The 24,401-nt window shown below is 53.8% G+C and overlaps 9 protein-coding genes across 9 annotated transcripts; 4 read left to right on the top strand and 5 right to left on the bottom strand.

Moving 5' to 3' along the window:
* Positions 1–285: 285 nt before the first annotated feature.
* QC761_307501 (uncharacterized protein) lies at positions 286–2,951 on the top strand. The gene is made up of 3 exons (XM_062877891.1): positions 286–1,501; positions 1,580–1,882; positions 1,936–2,951. The coding sequence occupies exons 1-3, from the start codon at positions 1,151–1,153 to the stop codon at positions 2,449–2,451; spliced, it is 1,170 nt and encodes a 389-aa protein (XP_062733710.1). The 5' UTR covers positions 286–1,150; the 3' UTR covers positions 2,452–2,951.
* Positions 2,952–3,036: 85 nt separating this feature from the next.
* On the bottom strand, positions 3,037–4,016 carry QC761_307504 (uncharacterized protein). Its single transcript, XM_062877893.1, has 2 exons — positions 3,538–4,016; positions 3,037–3,462 (listed from the first exon to the last, which is right to left on the bottom strand). The coding sequence occupies exons 1-2, from the start codon at positions 3,844–3,846 to the stop codon at positions 3,055–3,057; spliced, it is 717 nt and encodes a 238-aa protein (XP_062733709.1). The 5' UTR covers positions 3,847–4,016; the 3' UTR covers positions 3,037–3,054.
* On the top strand, positions 3,614–7,084 carry PXA2 (ATP-binding cassette long-chain fatty acid transporter pxa2). Its single transcript, XM_062877890.1, has 3 exons — positions 3,614–5,231; positions 5,283–5,956; positions 6,010–7,084. Exons 1-3 carry the CDS (start codon positions 4,488–4,490, stop codon positions 6,734–6,736), a joined length of 2,145 nt encoding a protein of 714 aa, XP_062733708.1. The 5' UTR covers positions 3,614–4,487; the 3' UTR covers positions 6,737–7,084.
* QC761_307480 (uncharacterized protein) lies at positions 7,074–9,534 on the bottom strand. Its single transcript, XM_062877889.1, has 3 exons — positions 8,939–9,534; positions 8,676–8,875; positions 7,074–8,624 (listed from the first exon to the last, which is right to left on the bottom strand). The coding sequence occupies exons 1-3, from the start codon at positions 9,109–9,111 to the stop codon at positions 7,276–7,278; spliced, it is 1,722 nt and encodes a 573-aa protein (XP_062733707.1). The 5' UTR covers positions 9,112–9,534; the 3' UTR covers positions 7,074–7,275.
* Positions 9,535–10,042: 508 nt separating this feature from the next.
* On the top strand, positions 10,043–11,975 carry ARP3 (Actin-related protein 3). Its single transcript, XM_062877888.1, has 5 exons — positions 10,043–10,272; positions 10,371–10,393; positions 10,461–10,732; positions 10,792–11,712; positions 11,771–11,975. The coding sequence occupies exons 1-5, from the start codon at positions 10,238–10,240 to the stop codon at positions 11,834–11,836; spliced, it is 1,317 nt and encodes a 438-aa protein (XP_062733706.1). The 5' UTR covers positions 10,043–10,237; the 3' UTR covers positions 11,837–11,975.
* A 631-nt stretch (positions 11,976–12,606) lies between these two features.
* ADH1_2 (alcohol dehydrogenase) lies at positions 12,607–14,823 on the top strand. The gene is made up of 3 exons (XM_062877887.1): positions 12,607–13,586; positions 13,652–13,763; positions 13,844–14,823. The coding sequence occupies exons 1-3, from the start codon at positions 13,526–13,528 to the stop codon at positions 14,733–14,735; spliced, it is 1,065 nt and encodes a 354-aa protein (XP_062733705.1). The 5' UTR covers positions 12,607–13,525; the 3' UTR covers positions 14,736–14,823.
* Positions 13,871–17,056, bottom strand: QC761_307450 (uncharacterized protein). The gene is made up of 3 exons (XM_062877886.1): positions 16,679–17,056; positions 15,354–16,620; positions 13,871–15,301 (listed from the first exon to the last, which is right to left on the bottom strand). The coding sequence occupies exons 1-3, from the start codon at positions 16,680–16,682 to the stop codon at positions 14,812–14,814; spliced, it is 1,761 nt and encodes a 586-aa protein (XP_062733704.1). The 5' UTR covers positions 16,683–17,056; the 3' UTR covers positions 13,871–14,811.
* A 545-nt stretch (positions 17,057–17,601) lies between these two features.
* On the bottom strand, positions 17,602–19,128 carry QC761_307500 (uncharacterized protein; the record flags this gene model as incomplete). The annotated part of the gene is made up of 1 exon (XM_062877892.1): positions 17,602–19,128. One exon carries the CDS (start codon positions 19,126–19,128, stop codon positions 17,602–17,604), a length of 1,527 nt encoding a protein of 508 aa, XP_062733703.1.
* Positions 19,129–21,946: 2,818 nt separating this feature from the next.
* QC761_307440 (uncharacterized protein) lies at positions 21,947–24,352 on the bottom strand (the record flags this gene model as incomplete). Its single annotated transcript, XM_062877885.1, has 1 exon — positions 21,947–24,352. One exon carries the CDS (start codon positions 24,350–24,352, stop codon positions 21,947–21,949), a length of 2,406 nt encoding a protein of 801 aa, XP_062733702.1.
* Positions 24,353–24,401: the final 49 nt, after the last annotated feature.

The following is a 24,401-nucleotide window of genomic DNA, read 5'->3' as shown; positions in this document are numbered from 1 at the left end:
AGATGCAGAAGCGTCCAGCAAATTGTGGCGTCAATATTGAAACGGTAGAGGGTTGCTTTGAGGTATTAAAAGGGAAAGTCGATTGATGTTTTATGGATAGAATTGTGATTTAAGTTCGAAGGAAGGTAGATGCAATGTGTGGGGAAGTAAAGTGAGGATTGGTGCTGGCTGCCTCCCGGAGTTTTGTGCCCTTGTTGAGGGGACGCGCCATTCGTTGTGGCTGAGGTGGTTCGGGGGATTGGTGGTGAGCTGGAGATTTCATTGTGAAAAATGAAAAGGGAAATTGGAGGATGACGGTAGTTGAGGCAGAGGCCATGCTTTGGAATTTTGGTTGTTGAGAGGTATGTGATCACTCAGTGGTGAGGTGGGTAGTAGTGAGCGTGAGTGCTGGAAGTTATCAGCTTTCGATGGCATTCTCCAAAAGCTGACGTCGTCTGGATTTTATCGGTGGCATTGTCACAAAGACATCCTGTTGTTTGGGTCACCTTTGCGGTTGTTGAAGATGACGGAATTCGCAAGGCCTTCCTTCTCATTGAGCTGAGAAGAGGCTAGCTACGGTGCACTGATAATGCCCGGTGGTGGAAACGGCTGGCTCCCTCTGCACACTACTTCCTTCCGCCCCTTCTCTGGGATTTTTATATATGTATGTATGGTGGTGATGATCTCGGCCGTCGTCACAGTCGTCAGCAACAAAAATCAAGACGTTGTTTGGTCGAAGTCAAGGTTGCGATTTGCCCCGCCCCCCTCCCCCTCCATTAGACGCCCTGCGCAAGCGCAAGCTAGATAGAGCGAGCGGTCGCATCTGCCCCGCTGCGCATCTCCCACTCAGCATTCTCACTCAGCTCAGCTTGCTTGCTTGGTTCCTTTTCCCTCCTCCAAAATCCGTTCGACCACTTGCACCCTTGATTGTCAGGCAACACAGACCTCGAGGGTTGATTTCCTCACGAGTTTTGGCTTTTTACTTTCTCACACCCACACCCTTCCCTGCGAAATCTTGCTCTCAACGACCGAGCACCTAAGCTTCCACCCTCAACCAACCCCTCCATTATTTGCGCGCGATTGACGAGGCAAACGCCGAAGCACAACACCAGAACCCAATTCTCGTAGCTCCAGCAGATCGAAGAGTTTCTTTCTCGCGCCCCTTCCAGACATGGCAGGCCCCGGATCACCCGGCAGCGACGGGCCAACCTATGCGCCGCCTCCTCTCCCCTCGGGCTGGATTGCCCAGTGGGATGCTGCCAGCAAGAAGTACTACTATGTGCAGCTCTCGACTGGAGTCTCGCAATGGGATCTCCCGACCGAGCCCGTTCCCTTTGGCAACACTCCCGCTGCCCGCTCCGATCACCCCTACGGCGTACCTCACCCTAGCGCCGAAATCGTGACGCACCCCGACGGCTCCCAGACAGCTAGATACCCCGACGGACGTCTCGAGCCGGTGAACCCGAGAGAGGATGGCACACGAGGTGTCGGCGGTGGAGGACAGAGTGACAGGGGCCTTGGTGTAAGTTTAGCGGGCAGAGGATCTTTTGTGGAAGGGGCCAAGAACGACTTGCTAATGTTTGCTTTCGTTGGTGGATAGTCTTTCCTCTTGAACACGATCAGCGGCGGAAAGCAGGGCGGTGGCAGCAGTGGAGGAGGTGGGCTTGCTGGTGCTGTTCTCAGCGGACTGGCGGGTGGCAGCTCCGGAGGCGGCGGCGGCAGCGGCGGGCTCGGTGGCAAGGTCGCGTCCCAGCTCGTGTCTGGCATATTCTCCTCTGGAAGCAAGCCTTCGTCTTCGCCCTCGAACAACTTCAGCGGTCAGTCGTCGTCCGGACACGGTGCTGGAGGTCTTGGAGGGGTGATCGGAGGTGTTGCTGGTCTCTTTGGCAACAAGCAGAGCTCGGTATGTTGGTCCGGATGCTGAGATGTCTCGAGCGGCAGCTAATTGACTCACAGGGCAACAACTTTGGATACTCCAACTCGGGTGCTACGACCTACAGCGGTTCGGCCCCTCCCACATCATACCAACCTCCCTCGCAGCCGGGATCCTCGACCTCGGTCCACGGCGGTGGCTCATCTTCATCCTACCAGTCAAGCTCACAAACACACCATCAAGGCTCAAGTCAGTCTTACGGGCAGTCTAGCCAGTCCCACACCGCACCATACGGACAGCAGTCTTCTGGCGGCGGCTACCAGTCCTCTTCTTATGGCGCCGGACCCGGCCATGGTCAAGCGCACAGTCAAAGCTACGGCGGCCAACACTCTTACGGTTCGCCCAGCGGCCAGCCCAGCTATGCACCCCCACCAAGTCAGCCATCCTACGGCCAGCCACACTATGGAGCGGGGGCTGCAAGCTCATATGGTCAGCCACCGTATGGCGCACCACCACCACAGGGAGGAGGTTACGGCCAGCAGCCACCGTATGGAGGACACCAGTATTCTCAGGGTGGTGGCTATCCTGGACAGTATTAGGGCGGAGATGTGTGTCGAAACGCAGAGTCGTGCTGGTAAGCCGTGATAAGAATCTTTTTTTTTTTTCCTTGGTGAACTCAGGGGCTGACACGGTAGAAGGGGCGGCCCTTTGGTAACTGGAAAAGGAGACGAAGAGTGATGAGGATTCTAATGAGGAGGTGGGAAAAGCAAGAAACCGAGACTATTTACATGACTCTTTGCTTTTGTTTATATCAAAGAACTCTTAGATTTTTGAATGTTATCATAGCGTAATGCTTTGCCTTTTGTTTCGTTTGCCCATTTCTTTTCCATGTCGGTGTGGTTGGCTTTGGTTGTATGATCGGTTTTGTAGATGATTGATTTGGGGTATAAATATTTTGGCAAAGTGGTTTGGGAGGTATGTGGGGTATTTGTGTATGGCTTTCTGATGGTAGAGGATAGGTACTTCAGTCGAGTTGACGTGTCTATGTTGAGTGAGTCCGTCAAGACCGGATACGAAGTTCGAAGATGTATGATGACGAGATGTTATGGTCTTTTTTTTGTGATGGTAGAAATTGAATTACCATTAGGGTGGGTTAACTATGTGTCTTGTTTTTACGTTTAGACAGTACTGGACACAAACAATCACTGTGTCTTTTTTTCGTCCTTGGTGAGTTGACGGTCGTTGCTGTCGATGATGAGCGACGAAAGAGCCCTGCTCACGCCTCGTGCCAGGAACCAGCTTGTTATGGCTACCAAGATGATGTACCCTGCTGTTGGGGCTAGCGAGCGGGGGAGGAGGTTGAGGAGGAAAGGGTCGAGGATGAGGTCTGCTGCTACGGGGGGTGGGTTAGACATGAGGGTTTGGTTGGTGGTGTAGAAGTCTGCTTTGGCGAGGAGGCGGAGGAGGAGGAGGGAGGACCGAGTAGGGGGGTTGTTTAAGTCCTTGGGGGGTGATGATGATGGGGATAGGGGATTAAGGTAGGAGGTTAAGGAGGGGAGAGAGGGGATCTCGGTGATGGGGAAGGTTTGAAGGTCGAAGGAGGTTGGTTGCTGGGGGGGCTTTGTTAGTGAGTGAGGGGGGATGTAAGGGGGGATGTAAGGGGGGATAAGGGGTGGGGGGATTACAGTCGCTGCCCAGCAGATTCGCACTTCGTAGCGTTGGGCGGGGGTGAGTTCGTGGAGGAGGTACCATGATTCTGTCCCGGTTGGGTGGGAGGTTGTGGGGAAGGATACCGGGATGAGGGTGCGGAGGGTGGATTGGTTGGTGGAAAGGGGGGTGAGGCGGTTGAGAGAAGTGAGGATGGTGGCGATGGTTTGGTCGCTGATTGGGAGGTCGACAGCTGGAGGAGCAATGAATATCGTCTTCTCTGTGTTTGCCGAGATGGGAGAGACAAAAAGAGAGAAGGTGGTGAGAAGGAGTGTGAATGGCTTCATTTTTGGACAAGTCTCATGGTGGTGTTAAAGTGCTTGATGAGACGACTGTCGGGTCAGGGTTGCCGGAGAGCACGTGTTTCTTGGGAGTTGGGGTTAAACGAGGGCGGGTCCATTTTTTTACCCCAGTTTCTTCTTCCCCGGGTTTTGAGCCAAACCAAGAAGTGTGGGGGTTCAAACAGCCAATCATAAAGACGGAATAGAGAATCACATGCCGGTTCTTCAGCGACCACTCGCCAGCATAACCCGGACTGCCTGCCCGTTCCAGCAAGTGGGTGACGCAAGGACCGAGGAAAATGGAACCGCGCCAGCACGAGGATAGCGCCAGACCAAGAACCACAAGCAAAAGCCCGTGAACATCAGAGAGTTTCGTCTCTCGGGTTTGACCACCATTGCTAAATAATCACAAGAGTCTGTTCGAAAATACCCGACGCGGTTTGAGGATTACCTACGAGACCTACGAGTCGAGTCCGTTTCTGAGACCCACTCGCGTCTTTTGTTCTCCTTCAACCAAGTCCCCCCTCCCAACGGCTGGCTTATAGAACACCCCCCCTTTGATCCCCAATGACCGCCACAGCGCACTCGTGATTGTTATTCCCGACCTCCTCACTCCTGCCTTCCCACCACCGTCGCCGTCGCCCGAAATGGCGCCGACAATGTCGAAGCCGAGCACCAATAGCGCGGCCGCTCGAGACCGAACAATTCGTGGCATCGTTAGCCAGTTGACGTCCATGTACCTCCAAAACCGCACCCGTATATCTCGCGCCGTCTACATCACACTCTTTGTCGCCCTCATAAACAGGGTGCGACATGCTATCCAGGAGCAAAAGGCTGCCTCGGTACGAGAGGCGACAAAGCGCGCCGAGAAGTCTGGTACAACATCGACTGCAGATGGAGTGGTGACAAAGAAGAAGGTGGAATTGAACCGGGAGTTCTTCCGCTCGTTGCTAAGGTTGTTGAAGATTGTGGTGCCAGGATGGAGGAGCAAAGAGACGAGGCTGTTGATCAGCCACAGTTTCTTCTTGGTGATGCGGACGCTCATCAGCTTGAAGGTGGCGGCGATGGATGGTGCGATCGTCAAGGCTCTGGTGAAGGGCAACGGAAGGGAGTTCTTGATGCGCATTGTGTGGTGGATGTTGATTGCTGTACCGGCGACGTTTACCAACTCGATGTTGTCGTACCATCAAGCTGAGCTTTCACTGCGGTACAGGACACGCTTGACGCAGTTCATCCATGACAAGTACCTCTCGCAGCTGACCTTTTATGGTATTTCTGCGCTTGATGATCGGATCAAGAACCCAGATCAGCTTATCGCTGTCGATGTGGCCAAGTTCTCGAATAGTTTGGCCGAGCTGTACAGCAACTTGGCCAAGCCCCTTCTCGACATGGTATGCCCCCTATTTGCCTGCATACAAGGTAAACATGACTAACACGACCAGACAATCTACACATTCTCCCTCTCGAAATCTGTCGGCGGAGAAGGCGTCGTCTTTATGTCTCTTCTCGTCCAGCTCTCAGCGCACGTCATGCGTGCGTTGACACCCCCATTCGGGAAATACGTGGCCGACGAAGCCAGACTCGAAGGCGAGTTCCGCTTCCAGCACTCGAGATTAATAGACCACAGCGAGGAAGTCGCCCTGTACGCCGGTCACGAAGCCGAAAAGGACACCCTCGACAAGGGCTACTTCACCCTCATCAAGCACGTCAACTACATTCTCCGCCGCCGATTCTACCACGGCTTCATGGAGGACTTTGTCATCAAGTACTTTTGGGGCGCGCTCGGGTTGCTGCTGTGCAGTGTTCCTGTCTTTGTGAAGCTCCCTGGCCAAGTGACGATGAACATGGGTGACAGGACTGAGACCTTTGTGACCAACCGTCGCATGTTGCTGTCGGCGTCGGATGCCTTTGGGCGCATCATGTTCTCCTACAGGGAAATCATGGAGTTGGCGGGTTACACCTCCCGTGTGTCGTCGCTGTTGGAAGTCATGGATGATATTCAGGCGGGGCACTTTGAGAAGAAGCTTGTGTCTAGCTCGGGCACCGAAAACAACGAGGCTGTCCTCAAGGGAAGAGGCAAGGTTGTTGAGAGCAGCAACATTGAGTTTATCGATGTGTAAGTCCCCCCCCACACCCTTTTCTTTTCGTCCCCCTCATTAACCTTTTCAGACCCATCATCTCCCCCAACGGCGACGTCCTCGTCCCAGCCCTAACATTCAAACTCACCCCGGGCGACCACCTGTTGGTCGTCGGCCCCAACGGCTGCGGCAAATCCTCCCTCTTCCGCATCCTCGGCGGGTTATGGCCCGTATACGGCGGGACAGTCCACAAACCCCCCTTCACAGACATCTTTTACATCCCCCAACGCCCTTACCTCTCCCGCGGCTCCCTCCGCCAACAAATCATCTACCCCGACGGCCTCCGCACCATGCGCTCCAAAGGCGTGACCGACTCCGATCTCTTGTCCATCCTGAAAATTCTATCTCTGGAACACCTGATCGACCTCTACCCCGAAGGCTGGGACGCGGAAGCCGAGTGGCGTGACGTCTTGTCTGGCGGGCTACAGCAGAGGGTGGCAATGGCCAGGCTGTTTTACCACCGCCCTAAATATGCTATTTTGGATGAGTGTACCAGCTCAGTGACGCTCGACACGGAAAAGGTCATGTACGACAATGCCAAGGCGCTGGGGATCACGCTCATGACGGTGAGTCATCGGAGGAGCTTGTGGAAGTACCACACGCACATTTTGCAGTTTGACGGGCAGGGGCACTTTGTCTTTACGAGGCTGGATGCGGACAAAAGAATGAAGCTGGAGGATGAGAAGGAGGATTTGGAGGTGCTGCTGAGGCAGGTGCCTGAGTTGGAGAGGAGGGTGAGGGAGTTGAGTGAGCTTTAGTGGGACGGTGGTAATGATTTTTTTTTAAAAAAAATTGGAAAGCAAAGGTGTGTATTATCATGAGATGAAAATGCAAACAGAGCATAGGTAGACATGGTTATAGCAGGGTGTGTCGTTATTTCGGCTTATTCTTTATCTCGATAATCTCAAGAGATGGAAGGGGCATACCTGGTCTAAATAAGAAAGGGGACCAAGATGTGTTCTTTATGTATCTGTTGTACTAGTATGAGCCGTGGTTGTTTGTTGGCTCGCAGGTATCTAACGATGGCGAGTTATGTAGGGAGTACTGAATGAATGTCATCACGGAGTATCACCTGCACAATCCAAAATTGAAAGAGCTTCGATATCCTTTTATTTTAAAGACTCCTGTCTACAAGACTCTCTGGACATGGCCGCCCTTGCAATGACAGTCTAGCTACCGTATCCCATCCATCGCCATGATTTATCTATGCTATGCCTTTCCAACGGGAATGCAAAATAGGTACCCTCTTCCATCTCGACAACAGCTTCTTGCGTTTATGCAAACGAAAACTCCCCAATCAGTCATACCTCATCCTCCTCGCACCCTGCGCCACCCCATGAGCTTTACTCAGCCGGGACATCGTACATGTTGGTTGTTGGTCTGTCGCCGCCATCGCCGACAAGGCAAATGAGTCGGTATTGTGCGCGAAATAAAAGGAAATTCCCGACAGGTCCTTCTTGACAGCCATGACCCCAATCGCTCCAGCCGAGGGCTGGTTCCGCACTCCAGGATGCCCCATAAAGTCGTTGACAATGAAGGACTCCATCAGGGCAGACTCATCCAGCTCTTCGATATCTTGGCCACTAGGTCCGCGCCGGGTACAGTGAAACAGACGCTCAGCACACTTGGCAGAGGCAATGCACGTGGCCATGTGTTCGCCTGTCCCGCTGGTGACAGCAGCTACCGAGGTCGCCATTTCGTCTTCGGGGTCCTCCGGCACAACAGCGGTACCAATGCCGACGAGGGCAGCAGGCCCAATTCGGCCGCGATGCTTCATTCCAATACCCCCAGAAGAAGATCCTGCTGCAATGTGACCCCTGTTATCAATGGCGATGGCGCCGACCGTGTCTGTTACGAAATCCTCATCGCCGCTACCGAATTCTCGGCTACGTTTGGTGCCAGCAAGAATTGGCAGAGGCCCTTTCTCCTCTTTTTTTTTCTCTCCGTCGTCAGAGAGATCGCCTCTATCGCTCTCCGCAGTGCTTACCGAACCGTCGTGTGCCGAAGCGGCCGGGGATGGTGCTTTGTTCGTCCCTGTGAGCGGCGTGAGGAAGGCGGCGGCATCATCACTCACGCTTTTCCGTACTTTGGGCCGCTTTTGAGATGGCCTCGAGCGCCCTTGAAAGGCGGCACTGACGTAGCTCAAAGGATTTGGGGTTCGCAGGGTGTACGATGAGGACCTGGACGAGCTGCTGGGAGTCGACCGCGCAGTGGTAACCGCAGTGCCTGCCGGTGATCCATTCTCTCCCAAGGGCGTGCCGGGGATATGAGGGGAGTCAGGTTGACCTTCATTCCAAGTTCCCGTCAAGATTGCATTGGTGTGATCTCGCCCCGACGACTGCCCAGCAGGGTCGGCGGCCTGTTCGTAGTCTCCAGCGCTGGACCTTTCAGCAGTCCTGCCAGAAAAATGATTCGAGGGGTGCAGTTTGGCTTCTGCCCGTTTTAGGTCCTCGTTCCAGCGGAGATATCTGTCCTTGGCATTCTTCGAAACCAGTTGCTCGTTGGGGACTTGGGGCATGCCATGTTCTATCCCGAACTCTCTGGCACCCTCTCCAACAAGGATGTTTGGTGGAACTCGGCGGAGTGACAGAGGACGACTGCTTGCGTCAAGAATAAGCTTGGCTAGAGATATAGGATTTCGCACTCCTATGTCGAGTTAGTTCAAGTCTCCGTGGTAACTATGTGAGCACATCATACCAGGAACGGCACCGCAGGCACCGCTTCTTCCCAAGTGGTCTACCACAGTCGCATCACACTCGACAATGCCGTCCATGGTCAAGTTGCTGCCGAAGCCAGCATTGGTGATTTCCCTGTCCTCGAGGTATTTGATAGCAGCTTCCACGGCTTGGGTAGCGGAAGCACCAGCTCTCAGAAAGCTCATGCCCAGCTTGGCCGCTCTATGCTCGACAATCAGTATACCTGCTATGTGAGAGCATAGACCGAGGACGAACAGGGCTTACTCGCTACATGCACTGAGATGCACATGTTCATTGGCAACGCTGTGGTAACCGGCACCAGCATGGATAAAGATCGCAGCAACCGGCTGGGGCTGTTTCCTCCTCCAGACCCGGTCGGCAGCCCCATCTCCAGAGGATATTGGTGAGAGTTCGGGGCTACTTGAGCTGCGTTGCATCGTCGCGAGACGTAACAGCCCCTCCCCCCTTTATACCACGGGTTCTGCGAGATATAGCGACCCGATAGGGCGTGTTGATTGTCGTAGGATTTAGGACCGGCGTGCGAGCAGAGGCGAGGTGGAAAGTCAAAACGGGGGGATTGTAGTCCGGGGTAAAGAGGGAGTGTGGCGACGCTAAAGTCCTGTCATGGATACATGTGAGGGTGAGCAAGAGGCAGGACGGTGATCGTGAGCGGGCCAGGGGCGCGACGATGGATGGAGACGGGAAGGTTCGGTCTTTAGTGGGACGATAGGCAATGTACGCAAACGATGCTGTATAAGGGTGCTGTGATAAATAAATTTGGTTTGGTTTGCCGGTGGTTTGAGACAAACTCAGGACAGCGGAAAGGAGGTGTTTTGAGGTGGACGGTTGATGGACGAAGAAGATGCAGTAGTTGGTGATTTCCAAGAGTTGACCAAATCACGGATTCCCGGGCATCTTCAGATCTACGTCAGGGTGTGCAAATGGCGGGAGGAAGGTGGTTCCTTGGGGTGGTGGTTGCTTCTTGGGTTATGTGGACGGTGAGAGCTTCATGGCGCTTGCCAAATGTTTACTGCGCAGCTTTTTGGATTTGGAGCCGACCTGGCGGATGTTGGGGACTGCAACCACAACGAATCAAGATTGATTGACATTGAGACGAGGATCCTTTAAGATGACCTCTGAAAGCCATGCCATGAAAACAAGGCTCAGGAACTTGGACCTGCCATCTTCTAACAATATCTTGAAGCTAACAATATCTTGAAGCTCTTGGCTAGACATTCGAGACCATTATCCAGAAGGTGAGAGTGACACTGGAGTTAAATGTTGAGAGGAAAGAGAGCCAGAAAGGTTTTGTCACAAGAGCTTCTGTTGACCGCCATAGTCTGGCGGGGCTCTCTCTTGGCGCACAGCCGCAGAGCCACCGCAACATGGATGGAGCTCGCTGCTGGCGAGACGTAATCTTGGACCTCCAACCTCCACTGGGCGCCGACTGCCTGCCACCTTCGACGTCCGGCTCACGATCTCCCAATTCCCATCCCCGTTCCGCAAAGTAACACTTGATTCTTCAACACACGAGCTGCATTCGGCCGCAACCCCATCGCAAACATGGCAAACCAAACGCCGGCCGTTGTCATGGACAAGTACGTCGCAGCCCCTTAAATCAAGCCCCGCTCTTCCCAGTCCAGGTAGCAGCCAGCTCCCAGCTTGAAGGTCATCGTCACTAACATCATGCGCGCAGCGGCACTGGCTTCTCCAAGTTAGGTTCGTAGCTTCGGGTATCGACCGGTAACATCCTTTTCGTAAACAACATCTGACCGGCTCTGCCCAGGTTTTGCCGGCAATGATTCCCCGTCCTTCGTTTTCCCGACCGCCATCGCGACCAAGGCCGCTGCCGGTAGCGCCGGGTCTGGCTCTGGCCGTCCGGCCGTAGCGAACAAGCCCTCTTTCCTCACCGGCGGTGCTGGTCCGACCGGCCATCTCTCGGCCAAGCGCGGCACTGAGGACCTCGATTACTTTATTGGCGACGAAGCCATCGCCGCCTCTTCTGGCCCCGGTTACGGGTTGCACTACCCAATCCGACATGGTCAAATAGAGAACTGGGTGGGTCTAGTCGCATCGGGTTGGAAGAGGAAGCACAATGCTAATACGAGGATACCCAGGATCACATGGAGAGATTCTGGTCCAACTCCATCTTTAAATATTTGAGGGTCGAGCCTGAGGATCATCACTTCCTCCTCACCGAACCACCCCTGAACCCCCCCGAAAATCGTGAAAACACGGCCGAGATTTTCTTCGAGTCTTTCAACTGCGCTGGTTTATATATTGCCGTTCAGGCCGTGTTGGCTCTTGCTGCCTCCTGGACCTCATCCAAGGTCACCGACCGATCCCTCACCGGTACTGTTATTGACTCGGGTGACGGTGTCACCCACGTCATCCCCGTGGCCGAGGGCTATGTTATTGGATCATCGATCAAGTCTATTCCCATTGCTGGACGCGACATCACCTACTTTGTCCAGTCACTCCTGAGAGACCGCGGCGAGCCCGACTCGTCGCTCAAGACGGCGCAGGAGATCAAGGAGCAGTACTGCTATGTGTGCCCCGACATTGTCAAGGAGTTTGACCGCTTCGATCGTGACCGCAGTCGCTTCATGGAGCATGTTGTTGCGCACCCCGGCGGTCGCCAAGCGACTGTCGATGTTGGTTACGAGCGCTTCCTTGCTCCTGAAATCTTCTTCAACCCCGAAATCTACTCGTCCGACTTTTTGACTCCCCTTCCCGTGGTGGTGGATGGCGTCATCCAGTCATCCCCTATCGATGTGCGCCGCGGTCTCTACAAGAACATTGTGCTCTCTGGTGGTAGCACACTCTACAAGGACTTTGGTCGCCGATTACAGCGTGATATCAAGCAGTTGGTGGATGCCAGAATTCGGGCCAGCGAGGCTCGCAGCGGTGGAGCCAAGAGCGGTGGTCTTGATGTCCAAGTCATCACGCACAAGCGACAAAGGCACGGCCCCTGGTTTGGTGGCAGTTTGCTTGGTCAAACACCCGAGTTCCGGTCCTACTGCCACACCAAGGCGGAGGTATGTGTCCCTCATACTGACCATATATGTCGAGCAATGATGGCTAACCGTCTTACAGTACCAAGAATATGGCCCAAGTATTGTTCGGAGATTTGCGCTGTTGGGTGGCCCTGCAGGCTCTTAAGAGTATGGTGTTTTTTTGTAGTAAAAGCGAGCGATGTTTTTGGAGAGGGCGATTGCGTTTCTGCGGGACGGTGGCGCCCAAAAGAGATAGGAAAGACATGTTTTTTATTCATTTATTTGTTGATGTTTAGACCAAGTGACTTTGAAGTGGTGGAACCCGGCTTTCGGGGTGGCCGCCAAGCCGGCGTCTCCGCCCCCCGAACGCAACCCCAGGCCGTTTGATATGGACCGGACAGTCTCAGCTGCTCTCCAGACTACCGAGTTCCCGGCTCGGCAAGCTTTTGACGATCTGGGGGCTGTTTAGCTTCGGCTCAACCCTGCGTTTTGTCGTGATCCTTCATGCGGGGGAAGTGTCTTTTTTGGGTCTGTTGGGACGTCACGATGTTAGACATACATAACCTCGGATATAAGTGCATTTTGTGATGCTTCCTTCGCTTAAGCGGAAGCTGGGGAAGAGATTTTAGATGGTGGTGGTGATGCGGGGAAGTTTTGAAAAGTGACTGATTCTTATGTATCGTGTGTTTGGTCGATGTGATACTTTATTATGGGAAGGTCTAATCCGGCCGGTCTAGAATTCTTGGAGGATCCGATATATCCGGCCTTGTCCGGAGCGGTCCGGCTCCGACTTTCATATCATAAGGTAGACTCCCTCTCCGTTGATTCGATTGATCGGTGGAGTCTATCCAGAACATGAGATGATTGCTGTCTTGACTGCCTGATGGACACTGAAATCCGGCACTGGACTGAATGACAACGTGATGGTGATCGTGATACGAGTTAAGAATTTGATCCGAACTGTGGAGCGATGATGATGTGGTTTGTTTTGGAACGGGCCGTTTACAGTGGTGGCGTCGACTTACACGAGCAGCGGCTGTAGTTCTAGCGCCCTGTCGTTTGGTTCCGGGGCAGCGGAAGGCCTTTCTTCCATGCATGACACTGCATTGTGTGGAACGTCGCAACGGCCTAGGCTTGCTGCGAGGGGAAGGGGGGGTTTATCATCAAGATGGACAGAACATCAGACCACCTTCAGCGTCCGTGGACTTGGATATTGACTGCCGCGATTGACGGTTCAGTTTTTGAGGGGAAAGGTTTCAATTCGACAAAATAACGGCTTTTAAGGACAAGTTGATCAACAGTTTTGGGTAGCAGAGGATTCAGACACATAAAAATTGTGGTTCCATGACGTTCGGTGCAGGCGTGATCTTCCGGGGATAAACACCAGTCAGTTTTGCTTCCTCGTAAAAACAACAACAACAACAACAGAGCTTCCAGGCGGAGATCACTCGGTCTTTTTTTCTACGACATGATGTTAAGAGGAGGGTAACAGTGCATTTCAGCCTCACAGAAACAAGCCTTCCACTATGTCTGATTCTGGAAAGGGCCTTCCACCTCCTGTAGTTAGCCCCGGTTTGGTACCAAAGGAAAAGATCATACGTTTTTCCCTGACAGAACTTTCCCCCCCCCCTTCGCAGGCAGGAAAAAAGCTTCGATGATGCAGCAGATCTCGTGTCTGGACCGCAGGTGGTCTCCTCATTTCGTGAGGGGGTGACTGGGACACAAGTGTATATAAAGGTCACACGGTTACCTCATTTTGTACATCACAGTTCAACTTTGATTTCATCAGAACCAACCTATCCCATACTCAAACGCCAACCACTATTTTCAAAGAAAGAGAAAGAGTCTGTTCAAGATGAAAACCTACGACATCCCAACCGAGCAATGGGCCCAAGTAGTCGAAGCCCCCGGCGGCCGTACGTTTCCCATCCCCATCCCCACCTAGGTCTTGACAACCACAACTAACATCCCGCGCCCCCAGCCGCCGTCTACAAGAAAATCCCCGTCCCCTCCCCCGGCCCAGATGAGGTCCTCATCAACGTAAAGTACTCCGGCGTCTGCCACACCGACCTCCACGCCATGAAGGGTGACTGGTATGTTCCCCCCCAACCTTCACTCTCCCCATTCCCCAAAACAAAGCTAACAACCCCCCCACCCCCCTCCCCCTTTCCAGGCCAATCCCCACTAAAATCCCCCTCGTCGGCGGCCATGAAGGTGCCGGCATCGTCGTGAAAAAAGGCTCCCTAGTCGCCGACGACATCAAGCTAGGCGACGCAGCAGGCATCAAATGGCTCAACGGCTCGTGCCTCTCCTGCTCCTTTTGCCAACAATCCGACGAGCCCCTCTGCCAGTCTGCCCTCTTGTCGGGGTACACGGTCGATGGGTCGTTCCAACAGTATGCCATCGCCAAGGCTGCGCACATCGCGCGGATTCCTGAGGGTGTTGATCTTGAGGAGGTGGCTCCTGTGCTCTGCGCCGGGATTACAGTATACAAAGGATTAAAGGAATCAGGAGTGAGACCAGGCCAGTGGGTTGCTGTTGTTGGAGCGGGTGGCGGGTTGGGGAGTATGGCAGTGCAATACGCCAAGGCTATGGGAGTGCATGTTATTGGGATTGATGGCGGGAGTGAAAAGGGGGAGAGTGTCAAGAAACTGGGGGGGAGTGCCTACGTTGATTTTATGGCGTCCAAGGATTTGGTTGAGGAGGTCAAGGCTGCGACGCCGGATGGGTTGGGGCCGCATGCTGTGTTGTTGTTGGCTGTGTCGGAGAAGCCGTTCCAGCAGGCGACCGAGTATGTCAGGAGTAGGGGGGCAGTTGTTTGCATTGGGTTGCCTGCGGGGGCGTATCTCAAGGCGCCCGTGTTTGATACCGTGCTTAGGATGATTACTATCAAGGGGAGCTACGTGGGCAACAGGCAGGATACGGCCGAGGCGTTGGACTTCTTCCAGAGGGGTTTGATCAAGGTGCCGTATAAGACTGTTGGGTTGAGCCAGCTGGGCGAGGTGTACCAGATGATGGAGGAGAGCAAGATTGTGGGGAGGTATGTGGTTGATACTAGCAAGTAGACAGGGCAATGGGGAAAGGCTGGCTGTGGGTAATGATTATATATGAGCGTTATTATGTATCCTGAAAATAAGAGAGTTAAACAGTCAAACCACCCGAGTTCAACTGCCTTGTCTCCCCAACCGCCTCAAAAGTCCCGTTATACAACCTCAGCAACCCCTGCGCTGAGCTCTGTCCCGGCGCCATCCAAGAGACATTATGCTGCTTGCTCCCCAACCCAACAAAAACACTCTCGTCATACCCCGTCTCAACATTCAAAACATTAGGCATGAGCTGGTGGTGTAACCTCGGGGCTTTGATGGCCTCGTACATCTCCCCAACGGCACTACGTCCCTGATCAATGGCGGACATGATCCCAAAGGCAACTTGCATCGTAGAAGAGATAATCCTCGATCCACCGGCTGCTCCTGTGGCAAAGAAAAGGGATCCGTTGCTGGCGTGTTCGACAATAAGGGGAGTGATGGAGGACAGGGGGCGCTTGTAAGGGGCGATGAAGTTGTTGGGCGAGGGCTCGAAGCCGAAGGAGTTGGGGCGGCCGGGTTGGGAAAAGTCGTCCATTTCGTTGTTGCTGGAAGGGGGGGTTGTTAGCTTTGTTTGAGAGAGCGGAAAGGGGGGCTTACAGGATGATGCCAGTGTCGGTCATGATTTTTGCCCCAAAAAGCAGGTTGATTGTCGTGGTGGAGGTAACTGTCATGCCTGTCTCGTCAGACGCAACAAGGTGAGAGGTTCCCGAGCTTTCAGCAGCGTACACCGATTGTGGGTTGTACACGTCCAGAGCCTGGGTCTGGTTATCCATGATCATCTTGCGGATCTGTTGGGCCTTCTCCTCGCTCAACATGGTCTTTTGAAACGCTGTCAACCCTCTGATGAAATCAGGGTCACCAAGTTCTTGACGTGCCCCATAAGCAAACTTCATCGCCTCTGTGAGCCTGTGGGCAGTCAAGCTCTTGTCTGCCAAGTCCTCAGGGGGGAACTGCTCCATGACCTTGAGGATGTTGAGCGTGACTGCGCCGCTGCTGGGTGCAACCGTCGTGTAAAGCTTGAAGCCGCGGTAATCAATGCTGAGGGGCTGCTTCATGCGGATGGTATACTCTCTCAAATCGTCATGCGTCATCGTCCCGTTATTCTCCTGAACAGTCTTGATAATCGAGTCGGCGATTTCTCCTTCATAGAACGCCTCAGGTCCTTCATTGGCAATTTTCTCAAGCGTACTCGCCAACCTCTTCCTCGTAATCCTATCCCCCAATCCCAACAACGTCCCATTCGGCGCAAAATCCTGCGCCCAAACCGGATCGCTCACCAAAAAGTCATCATTGGCACTCGCAGCCTTCATGTACTTGACCAAATCCTCGCCAACCGTAAACCCCTCCCTCGCAACCTCGACAGCAGGCATCACCACCTCCTTCCACCCCAACCTCCCATACTTTTCCTGCAGATACCCCAACCCTCTAATCTCCCCCGGCACCCCCACCGCCAACCCCCCAATCACTGAGGCGTTTCGATCATGTTTGTACATGTCTTTGTGCGCAGAAGAAGGGGCAGTCTCCCGGTAGTCGATGACCTCATGGCGGCCAAGCTCGTCGCGGACGAGCATGAAGCCGCCGCCGCCGATGCCCGAGTGGTACATTCCTATTACCCCCACGCAGAGGGTTGCTGCTACGAGGGCGTCGGCTGCCGTCCCGCCTTGGGAGATCATGTCGATGCCGATTTGGGAGCAGAGTTTGGATTCGGAGGCGACGGCCCCGCGGGTGCCATTTGGCGCGGTTGAAGGGTCAAGGTTGAGGACGCATTGTTCTTGTTCTGGGGAGTAGCGGAATGGGGCCGGAAGGCCGGATGTGAGGGTGAGGGTGCTGGCTAGGCTGAGGGCCAGGGGGAGGATGGGGATGTCTAGGTGGTGTTAGTTTTGGGGCTGAATAAGTTTGGGAAATAAAGAAAGCGGACTTACACATGACGATGATATGGTTTGTTACCCTTATATACAACTATGAATATGTCCAAAAAGCTCGTCGTCGTTTCGTTGCAACCAACCTCTTACCAACCACGACGCAAAATGTACAACGGAGCAAGACGCGAGTGCAAGATAAAGAATAGAAGCAAAATCCCACTTTTCCCAACCAGAAATAGTGTATTCACGAAAAAACCGGGAAAAAATCCCTATCCGTTTCCGTTTCTCACCCTTCTCATCCTCAAACTTACTCCCCACTTCAAGAGAGAGGGAAGGCAGGCACCCCTTTAAGCAAGAGCAAGATAGATAAGCCTTGGTAGTGATCCCCTGTCCCACGCCGCTTACCCCAAAAGCAAAGCGGAGTTGGTTATCCATTCCACCATACTCAACCCCAACCCTGCGCTGTTATCTCCTTTCCATCCACCAATTAGCGGAACAGTGATTGCCCATTGTGATCGTCAACGTCATCTGACAGTTTATCTCCTTCCTTTTTCTCAGACCGACATGTGGTTATTCAACGGGTTCATTCATTTGCACTTTCGGGTTCTTTTTTTGGTCTGGGTATATACTCAAGTTGGTTTTAACCACTAAAAGGATGTTATTTGTTTGTCTATTCATCGGTTCATCTTCTAATTCATCCCCAAGCTTCAACCAAGTCGTCGTCGTTCTTCCAAAAAAAAAAGTGAAAAAATGTACAATGAATGCTCAAAAAGCCTGGGCTCTCTCTTTCCCGTCTAGGGCTCAGAGAGAAAAGAAAACATTTCCACATCAAAATCTCCAAAATCCATCTATGATACCCAAAGTGGCTGACTGATCTTACACTCTCCCCCCTTCCCCGAAGATAGAATGGCGATACTTTTACGCCCTCGCGGGCGTAGCCACTCTTTTGTCCCTTTTAAGCTCTAACAACAACCGTCGGTTATTTAAAAAAGCTTAACCGGCACCGCAGCCCCAGTAGCGGAAGCGACACCGCTCACGACCGTCCCGTTGGCGGCAGTAGGGAAAGGAGTGGCGCTGGCCTCGGCGGTGACAGTCACAATCTCATCAGGGGGGCAGGCCTCCTCCTCATCACCCTCCTCGACGATCTCCTCAACGGGGGTGGTCACAGCAGCGAGTTCGTCAGCGGTAGTGGTGGCGGCGACCTCGGTGGTGGCGGTAGTAGTGGTCTTGTTCTTGTTCTTCTTGGTCTTGACGGCCTTGTTCTTGCCACCGCCGACGGTGACAAAGACGGTGGAGACGGCGGCCGCCTCGGTGACGGTGACAGTGACGGCACCGGCAGCAACACCGGCCTCGGTGACGGTCACGGTGGCGGCGGTCTCAGTGACGGTGACGGCGCCCTCGCAGACTTCGCAGACGGGGCAGGCTTCCTCGGGCGCGTTGCCGTTACCATTGCCGGCACCAGCGCCGGGGGTGACGACGGCGGTGACGGTGGTCTGCTGGTTGGGCTTCTTGACAGTGACGGTGCGGGTGCCGGTGGAGGTGAGAGTGGCGGTGGTGGTGGTGTCGACATCGGCAGCAGGGGTGGTCTCAGCGGAGCCGGGGACGGCAGCGGAGGTCTCCTCGACGGGGGTCTCACCAGCAGCCGGAGTGGTGGCGGCGGCGGTCTCGCCGGCGGGGTGGCTGACGGTGACGGTCACAACGTTGACCTTGGTCTCGGTGGACATAACCTTGGTCTTGACCTTGGTGGTGACGACACGGGGGGTCTCAGCAACACCGCCGCCACCGAGGGTGACGGTGACGACGCGCTCGCTGGTGACGGTGTGAACAATGCTCTCGGTCTCGGTAGAAACGACAGTCTCAACAACGTGAGTGTTGGCAGGGGCTGTCTCGACAGCAGTTTCAGCGGGAGCAGCAGTCTCGGCGGGGGCGGTACCGGTGTTGGTGATGGCAATGCCAGTTCCGGTGATCACAGGGGCGTCAGAGGGGGTGAGAGTGGAACCAGTGATGAGACCGGAAGAAGCCTCTTCAAGAACGCTGGACTCGATGGCAGGGACCTCGGTGACGGGACAGACGATCTCGGTGAGGACGACGGTGTTGGTGACGATGACGGTCTCCAGGGCCTCGGTGGGGAGCTCAAGGAGATCCTCAGTCTTGGTAGGGCAGTCGATGACCTCGGCAGCGCAAGAGGTGATGGTGAGCACCTCAGTGGTGGAAACGGTCAAGGTGGTGATACCAGCCTGGGCGGCAGTGGTGGTGGCGGTGCCATTGACGAAAGGAGCGCTGGTGATGGCAGTGTCGATGGCAGACTCAACACCAGTGGAGAGAGGAATAGCGGAGGAGAGATCAGCAACGCCGGTTCCGAGAGAGGTAGCGGCAGCCGTCTCGGCAGCCGAGCTGCTGGAGATGAGGTTTGTGGTGTTTTGTCGCCTCCAGTGCATGTTGTATCTGGGGTGAGAGTAGGCGGTGGTAAGGGCGGCGAAAAGGCCGACGGCAAGAGGAGCAGACTTCATCTTGAAGGTTGATCTGGTGTATATCTCTGGGTAAGTTCGAAGTTGATGTGGTGATGAAAATGTTCAAAGTGCGCCTGGCAAAATATTCGTTTGTTTGAGTCTTTTGGAAAGCAGCGAGAGATCGACTTCGCAGTAAAAATGAGCAAACACAGTTGCTTAGAGAGTGTAGATACAAGAGAAGAAAAGAATTGACTGTCCAGACAAGCAAAAGGAATGGTGCTTGACCAAGAAAATGAAGGTTTATTTTTTTGGAAGAACGTGAAGAAAACAAGAGGAGAAAATAGGGAACACAAAGAAAACAACACCTGGGAGGTGAGGTTCTTATGAGGGGGCCACCATCAGGCAATCCACACCAAGGTTCCATCGCCCAAGAGATGTTTTCCGAGATTCCCATGGGTGGGGCTGGGGGGGGGAATGAACCCATGTCTGTTTCCCAAGCATCATCAACCGCCTGGTTCCTCTTCTCAAACCCCACCGTTAGGTGATTGCTCTCTTCGATTCGACTGCCGCGAGAATGGTGGTTGACTGGCACACTGGGCGGTTTGCCGGAAATCCAGGAGGCTCTGTCATGACACCGACAGGGGTGCCGTAGCCAAGACCAGGGGGCAGATGCAGGAACCGCAAACCTGAGACAGGCTGGGAGCCAATCATTTTGCCTGACTAGGGCACCGTTATGGAAAAGGGGGGGGTTTTTCGATTCTGCTGTCTCCATACTTCTGAAGCAGTGACATCAGGTATGAACCCTCAGGCGTTCATCGCCCGTCGGTTTGTCCGTTCAAGATCCGAAAGGGTGGACAGCCGTGACGGCTTCAAGTTGTCAAGCATCATCCTTTTTTGCTTTCCCATCCATCCGTCCGTCATCCGAGAGATAAAAGTTTGCACGGTTGATCTTCAACCCGACCGATTGGTGAAGATGGGGGCGGGGCAAAAAGATCACTGAGGCACACAAGGTTGAAAATCATTCTTTAATGATCAGAGGTCAAAACCAGGAAGGTGGGCAAAGGTGTCTGAGACAAGTGATCGTCAGCGAGAAGTCCGGTACAGTGCTACGGAGAGGTACTATAACAGACGATAATACCCCGATGGGTGCAGCTTAACTGACAGCGGTTGTTGGTGAAATGCGAGACTTGTTTCGCTCACTTCTCGAACTCGCCTATTTTTCTGGATTTTATTTAGAAAGAAAAGAAGCGGTACAACAATCCAAGTGCAACCTTCTCTCGTCAGACAGTAGAGGGGGTCCAACCGCAAAGAAGTCTCGATATGCCTCGGCCAGTGCCTTCTCACCCAGCAATCCTCCCAACCGCTTACTCACGTTCAACAAGCTTATTTCCGTCATCCACCCTCTCCGGATCCCAAGTTTGTACGACAATATCATTTCGTTGGCATCCTTCCTTACCATCATCACCACCGCCATCAACATCCTCTGCCCTGCCCAGCCCTGCTCAGACCTTATCCCCTCATCAGGGGTCCAGTTTCGAGACTCCCTTCTCCCCAACTCAAATTCATTAAGGAGACCACCAGTTTCATCCTCCCCGGTTCTCCACCACAGCTACAACACCCCCCAATTTCCATCGCGACGTTTGAACCAAGACTCGCTCCCATTGGCCAGCGCTTCAAGAAACTCTTCTCCTTCTTTATGCGATTTTCCAGGCGCGTCAATCATCGTCAACATGTTGCGTGCTTTGGCATAAACCAGCGTCAACACACGGACAATGATCCTCAACCAGCCTCACCCAGAGACTATTTCTGTCCTTCCTCCCCCTTCCCTTCTGTGCACGTGTGACGGTTGTTTTGGAGATCGGATCAAGCATGATAGCGGGAGCGGGCAGCGCGGTAGCGGTGACGGACATTTTATCCATTGACCAAACCCCTATCACGGTCCATACCAAGTCCCAGAGCTTCCAGAATATTGGTTACCTAGGAAAGAAAGGCAGGAATGATTTCCACACTGCCTGCTCCCCTTCTTATTTTGCTCTCCCGTGGCTTGCTGTTGGGTGATCACCGTCGTCTGAACTCGTGATCTGTGTTGATTTTCAAGTTTGCTTCTGCTGAGTTGTTGATCTGTCGTCGGCATTTGCGTGGCGTAAGCGGGTGAGTCCTATCCCCGGGTAGGTCGCGGGGTTGGGTCTGGTACGGTCTGGTCAGGTCGGGAGATGGGCTGTCGATGATGTAGGTAGAGAGAAAGAGTGCAAACTTGGGATGATGAGAACATGTCAGCATGGGGGCTATTGCAGATATCGCCACTTGTTGGAGCATGCTGATATCCCCGACGGCAAAAATTGTGAGCATCACTGTCTAGACATCGACACATGTAAGCTGTTTCTGTTATGTGGAGTCGAAAGTGACCAATGCCCTGCTGCGCCCACCACGCAAAATGCCAACATCAAAGTAACAACACAGAAATGATCAATTGGCCCGGGTCAGAGAACTCTGTGGCCGAGTGGTGGTGTTGAGCGAGTACAAGTCAGACTCGTTTCCCCAAAGAAAGGAACGCTGTCAAGCGACGTCGGTAAAAAGCACCAAGAATACAGTCATCACTCGCCGAAACCTCGTCTAGGTCATGCTCGTTAATATGACATAGAATGGGATCCCGCCGGGTGATGATTGTATACTTGCAGTCCTTTCTTCGCCATTCAGTAGACAAGCATCCCATTCTTCCAGGATACAAGCCAGTCCCAGTTGTGCTAGCTTAACACTACTACCTGGCCTAGAACCCCCTTCCCCAGCCTTCTCATTCCTTTTGTACAGTATCCTAATCCACAACCATGCAAATGTATATGTACACAGCCATCCATCTCGATGCACCCCCATTCCATGTTCATGCGGTATACCCCAACAACAGCGAGACCTGCCTACTCAGCTGCGTCCCAAAGCCCAACTCAAACGCCTGCCTCGCCCTCTCCTCCTCCGCCGCCATCCCATCCTGGAAATCATACAGATACCTCGAGAAAGTATACGCCAGATTCTTCCAGTGCATATCCCCGGACTCGGTCAACCTCGGCTTCAGCTCCTCAATATACCTCTGCGGCAGCGCCCTGGCAAGGGTAATCTTCATCTCCTGCTCTAGCTCCTGCGCTTCCCTGAAAATCCCCGCAACTTCATACTCTGGCGTCCCTGGCGTCCCAAACCGAATGGCCTGGCGGAATCGTTTGGTGAATGGTATCGCTGGGTTGAGGTAGCTTTCTGCCCTCCTCAGAGCTCCAAACCTGAATTTCCTGGCCAGCCACTCGCAAATGCCATGCTCGATTTGCTCCCGCCATTGCCTGGTGAGTTCGCATTCGCGGTGCATGGCATTGACGGTTTCCCGAATCTCTAGGTGTTTGAGAAATTCAGCCTCCGACCTGTGCCTCTTGGCAATGTTATCGATGACAGAGCTCACAAGGTCGATACGATCAGCTGTAAGGGGCCGTGCCGAGCGAAGAATGCTCTCCAATCTCCGCGTCGTATACCTCTCAAAATGAAGGTTAGACTGAACCCCCAGGAGCCAGAGCGCTGTCTCCAGGTGTCGTAACCTTTCTGCGCCAGCTTGGAGCCAGGCCGTCTTTTGATCATGAATCCACAACGTCTTCGTCATGGCCAAGACTCTCCTAAACTGTCTAGCAGCCGAAAAGTTCAGCAAGCCTGGACGTTTCCCGTCTCCTGAGCCCAACAGCAAAAATGTGGTTTGGTTGAGTTTTGCGAGACGACCTTGGATGAGCGCCTTCGCGCTTACCCAATCGCCATGTGTTACGATGATTTCGCATAATCGCCTGAAAAGATCGGCATTGGGGGCCCAACTCTCGTTCAGACAAGCCTGGGTCAGCTGAACAGCATCTAAGGTGCGTTCAAAATCCAGCAGGCCTTCAATGATAGCCTCCATGATCGGCTGGCTTAGCGGGACGCGCTGGACGTAGTAGCCCCGTATCCTAGCTACGTCTCCCTCGACAGCCCACCAAAGGCGGTTGATTCCTTGATGGCGATCTCGTTTGAAGTGGGTGATAGCCACCCTCCTACGTAATCTCATGCCCCGGGAATCGTGACCGAAAAACCTCCGAAGAATGGTATGGAAGCCCAGAATATCGCGGCTTGCCCGGTAGTGATAGAGTAGACACAGCAGTGTCGCCTGCGTTGGCCGGAAGCGACTGACATTGAGGAATGAATCCACCACGGCTTGGGCGAGGTCGTGCTCCCCAAGATTCGTGAACCCCCATATAAGAGTGTTGTAGTTTTGGATCGAAGGAGGCACCTCGCAGGTGAGAATATTGAAGCAAATCTTGGCCACAAATCTTTCCCTCCTCCATGGGTTAAACTCGGAGATAACCTTCATATTGGCTTCGTTCAAGCGAGCCCTCTGTCTAGCGGCATCTTCTGCGTCCAAGAAAGTGTCCTTGTAGCGCGGGTTCCCGTCTGACCGGAGCATCTTGACCATAGTCTGCGCAGAGTCGGGGCTGTTTAGCGCTGGATGCGTTCCTGGTGCCTCTTTCTCGGTCCTCCAATAAGCCACTTTGATGAGCCGGTCGACCAGACTATTGACCATGGCGACTGTTTTCATCCTGGCTATTTCGGTCACCGGCTCCGGGGTCAACGGCTTCATCATGGCTTCCTCCTCAGCCAAGGCGTTACTCAAGACACTCAACGTTGCAGAGCCTGTAGCTGGTCTTGACAGCTTGTGTGATTTCTCATACGGAGTGACCATCCTAGTCTTGCATATATGATTCAAGACGTATCGTAACGTTGTTGGTGGTGGTGGAGCTAGCTTCTCCTGCTCGGACCGGGGCCGAGGTATTGGTCGTCGTCTCCGCCCAGCTTGCCGTGGTGGTTGGGGCGTTGGCTCGACTGTGCTCTCAGCGGTCGAGGACGACGAGAGTTGTTGAGTGGCTTCCTCAATGAGGTCTTCAGATGGCTCTGGAGCCCCAGTCGCTTGATCAATCTCCAAGCTGTGCCCGTTTGCCTCGGCAAGCGCAGCTAAACTCTGCTTTGTCTCTTCAATCTTCTCGTCGAGCTCTCGTCTCCGACGATCCTTCTGCCCAGCATCAAACACGGCGGCCGTGGCCATGATAGCCGTGTAGCAGGCGGTAAAGACATCGCTGGCCAGAACCTTTCGTCGTCCGTGGGCTTGGGCACTGGTCGTCAATGGCGTCACCCTTGTCGGCGGCGACCGTCGGGCTATGGTGTGTGTGGTTCGATGGCACGCCCGACAGTGGCAGCCCTGCAGCCGGGCTGCCATTGACCAAAGGCTTGTCATCCTCGGGGCATGCCGGCCAATCTTGTGTCGGGACCGACTGGGTGTTTTG

The sequence above is a fragment of the Podospora bellae-mahoneyi genome, chromosome 3 (assembly GCF_035222275.1).
Source record: "Podospora bellae-mahoneyi strain CBS 112042 chromosome 3, whole genome shotgun sequence".
Classification (NCBI taxonomy): Eukaryota; Fungi; Ascomycota; class Sordariomycetes; order Sordariales; family Podosporaceae; genus Podospora; species Podospora bellae-mahoneyi.
Note: the sequence above shows the minus strand (reverse complement) of the source record. Positions and strands in the feature narration are given on the sequence as shown.

Excerpts from the sequence above, each read along its gene's own strand:
- QC761_307450 (XM_062877886.1), bottom strand. Across the intron at positions 15,302-15,353 it reads ACCGACACTGGCATCATCCT|CAACAACGAAATGGACGACT; the intron begins GTAAGCCCCCCT and ends CCCCCCTTCCAG.
- QC761_307480 (XM_062877889.1), bottom strand. The coding sequence starts at position 9,111 with ATGCAACGCAGCTCAAGTAGCCCCGAACTCTCACCAATATCCTCTGGA. Across the intron at positions 8,876-8,938 it reads CATCTCAGTGCATGTAGCGA|AGCGGCCAAGCTGGGCATGA; the intron begins GTAAGCCCTGTT and ends TGTCGAGCATAG. Across the intron at positions 8,625-8,675 it reads TGCCTGCGGTGCCGTTCCTG|GAGTGCGAAATCCTATATCT; the intron begins GTATGATGTGCT and ends AACTCGACATAG.
- ARP3 (XM_062877888.1), top strand. The coding sequence starts at position 10,238 with ATGGCAAACCAAACGCCGGCCGTTGTCATGGACAA. Across the intron at positions 10,273-10,370 it reads CCGGCCGTTGTCATGGACAA|CGGCACTGGCTTCTCCAAGT; the intron begins GTACGTCGCAGC and ends TCATGCGCGCAG. Across the intron at positions 10,394-10,460 it reads CACTGGCTTCTCCAAGTTAG|GTTTTGCCGGCAATGATTCC; the intron begins GTTCGTAGCTTC and ends GGCTCTGCCCAG.
- ADH1_2 (XM_062877887.1), top strand. The coding sequence starts at position 13,526 with ATGAAAACCTACGACATCCCAACCGAGCAATGGGCCCAAGTAGTCGAA. Across the intron at positions 13,587-13,651 it reads AGTCGAAGCCCCCGGCGGCC|CCGCCGTCTACAAGAAAATC; the intron begins GTACGTTTCCCA and ends CCGCGCCCCCAG. Across the intron at positions 13,764-13,843 it reads CACGCCATGAAGGGTGACTG|GCCAATCCCCACTAAAATCC; the intron begins GTATGTTCCCCC and ends CCCCCTTTCCAG.
- PXA2 (XM_062877890.1), top strand. The coding sequence starts at position 4,488 with ATGGCGCCGACAATGTCGAAGCCGAGCACCAATAGCGCGGCCGCTCGA. Across the intron at positions 5,232-5,282 it reads CCAAGCCCCTTCTCGACATG|ACAATCTACACATTCTCCCT; the intron begins GTATGCCCCCTA and ends TAACACGACCAG. Across the intron at positions 5,957-6,009 it reads AACATTGAGTTTATCGATGT|ACCCATCATCTCCCCCAACG; the intron begins GTAAGTCCCCCC and ends TAACCTTTTCAG.
- QC761_307501 (XM_062877891.1), top strand. The coding sequence starts at position 1,151 with ATGGCAGGCCCCGGATCACCCGGCAGCGACGGGCCAACCTATGCGCCG. Across the intron at positions 1,502-1,579 it reads AGAGTGACAGGGGCCTTGGT|TCTTTCCTCTTGAACACGAT; the intron begins GTAAGTTTAGCG and ends GTTGGTGGATAG. Across the intron at positions 1,883-1,935 it reads TTGGCAACAAGCAGAGCTCG|GGCAACAACTTTGGATACTC; the intron begins GTATGTTGGTCC and ends ATTGACTCACAG.
- QC761_307504 (XM_062877893.1), bottom strand. The coding sequence starts at position 3,846 with ATGAAGCCATTCACACTCCTTCTCACCACCTTCTCTCTTTTTGTCTCT. Across the intron at positions 3,463-3,537 it reads GAATCTGCTGGGCAGCGACT|CAACCAACCTCCTTCGACCT; the intron begins GTAATCCCCCCA and ends AAGCCCCCCCAG.